The sequence below is a fragment of the Penaeus monodon genome, chromosome 21, assembly GCF_015228065.2.
Source record: "Penaeus monodon isolate SGIC_2016 chromosome 21, NSTDA_Pmon_1, whole genome shotgun sequence".
Taxonomy (NCBI): Eukaryota; Metazoa; Arthropoda; class Malacostraca; order Decapoda; family Penaeidae; genus Penaeus; species Penaeus monodon.
In genome coordinates, this window is record NC_051406.1 from 4,018,312 (window position 1) to 4,019,221 (window position 910).

Here is a 910-nt window from a genome sequence, read left to right on the forward strand (position 1 = left end):
GGGGATACTGCCCAGCCTGGGGGGTGCACCCCCCTCACTTATCGTTGCAGTGAAACAAGAGGGAGTACCTCATCTTCAATATAATTTGCAAATAAGTTAATTAAAATTGGTTTTCATATTGGTAAGTTATCATTTGTAATGGATGATTATTTATAGAAAGATTCTGGGTATTGGATTATTGATATATTAAAAGTATTACAAATCCATACCACTGTGGAGGAATACTGACCTTATGTGGGAGAGCACAGATCTATAGCACTGAGCAAACCTTTATACTTTTTATCAATTTTGTATAGCCATTAGGAATGAAAGGCAAATATTGATCGTAAAATAAAAATCCTTCCATATTCCAGATCATGCAAAGAATAAATTCAATCATTTGAGGACATATCACCAGAGAGAACTCAAGAAGATTGAAAATGTGCCTAGTGGATCTGGGGGCCAGCAGAGCTCCAAATGGGAATACTTCAACCACTGTTCCTACATGCAGCCAGGAGGGAGTTTGTACAGAGAGAAAAGTAATGGGAAACTCCCTCCAAAAGAGACAGAGGTTAGGTTTTCTTTGTTTCCGTGTTGACTTTTAGAATTTTAGGGTGTGCTTTTAAATTCATTAATACACATCTTTTCTGAATTGTTGCCTATAGCGTTCATTACTATCCAGCATTGTTTTACTATGACTTACTATCAAGACTAGGTAATGTGTTCAGATAATTAAGGCTTGGATTGATGGGGGTCAGAAATGTAGATTGATATATTACAGGGAACACAGCCTGACCAGGTGGAGGAAAATGCAAGAAAAAAGAGGAAACTCAATCACAATGAGTTCAGTACAGCTGACACATTGTATCAGGACCATCTACCAGGGAATGAGCAGTTCATGGAAAACAGACCTGAGGCAGCAACCAGACCT

General features: G+C 38.4%; 1 protein-coding gene across 1 annotated transcript in view; it reads left to right on the forward strand.

The window, feature by feature from the left end:
- Positions 1 to 910, forward strand: part of LOC119586124 (longitudinals lacking protein, isoforms H/M/V-like) — a gene marked incomplete in the record, with an annotated part of 9,847 nt that overhangs the window by 1,968 nt on the left and 6,969 nt on the right. The window contains 2 exon segments of the mRNA XM_037934815.1: positions 354 to 550; positions 761 to 908. Coding sequence (XP_037790743.1) covers positions 354 to 550; positions 761 to 908 — 345 coding nt within the window.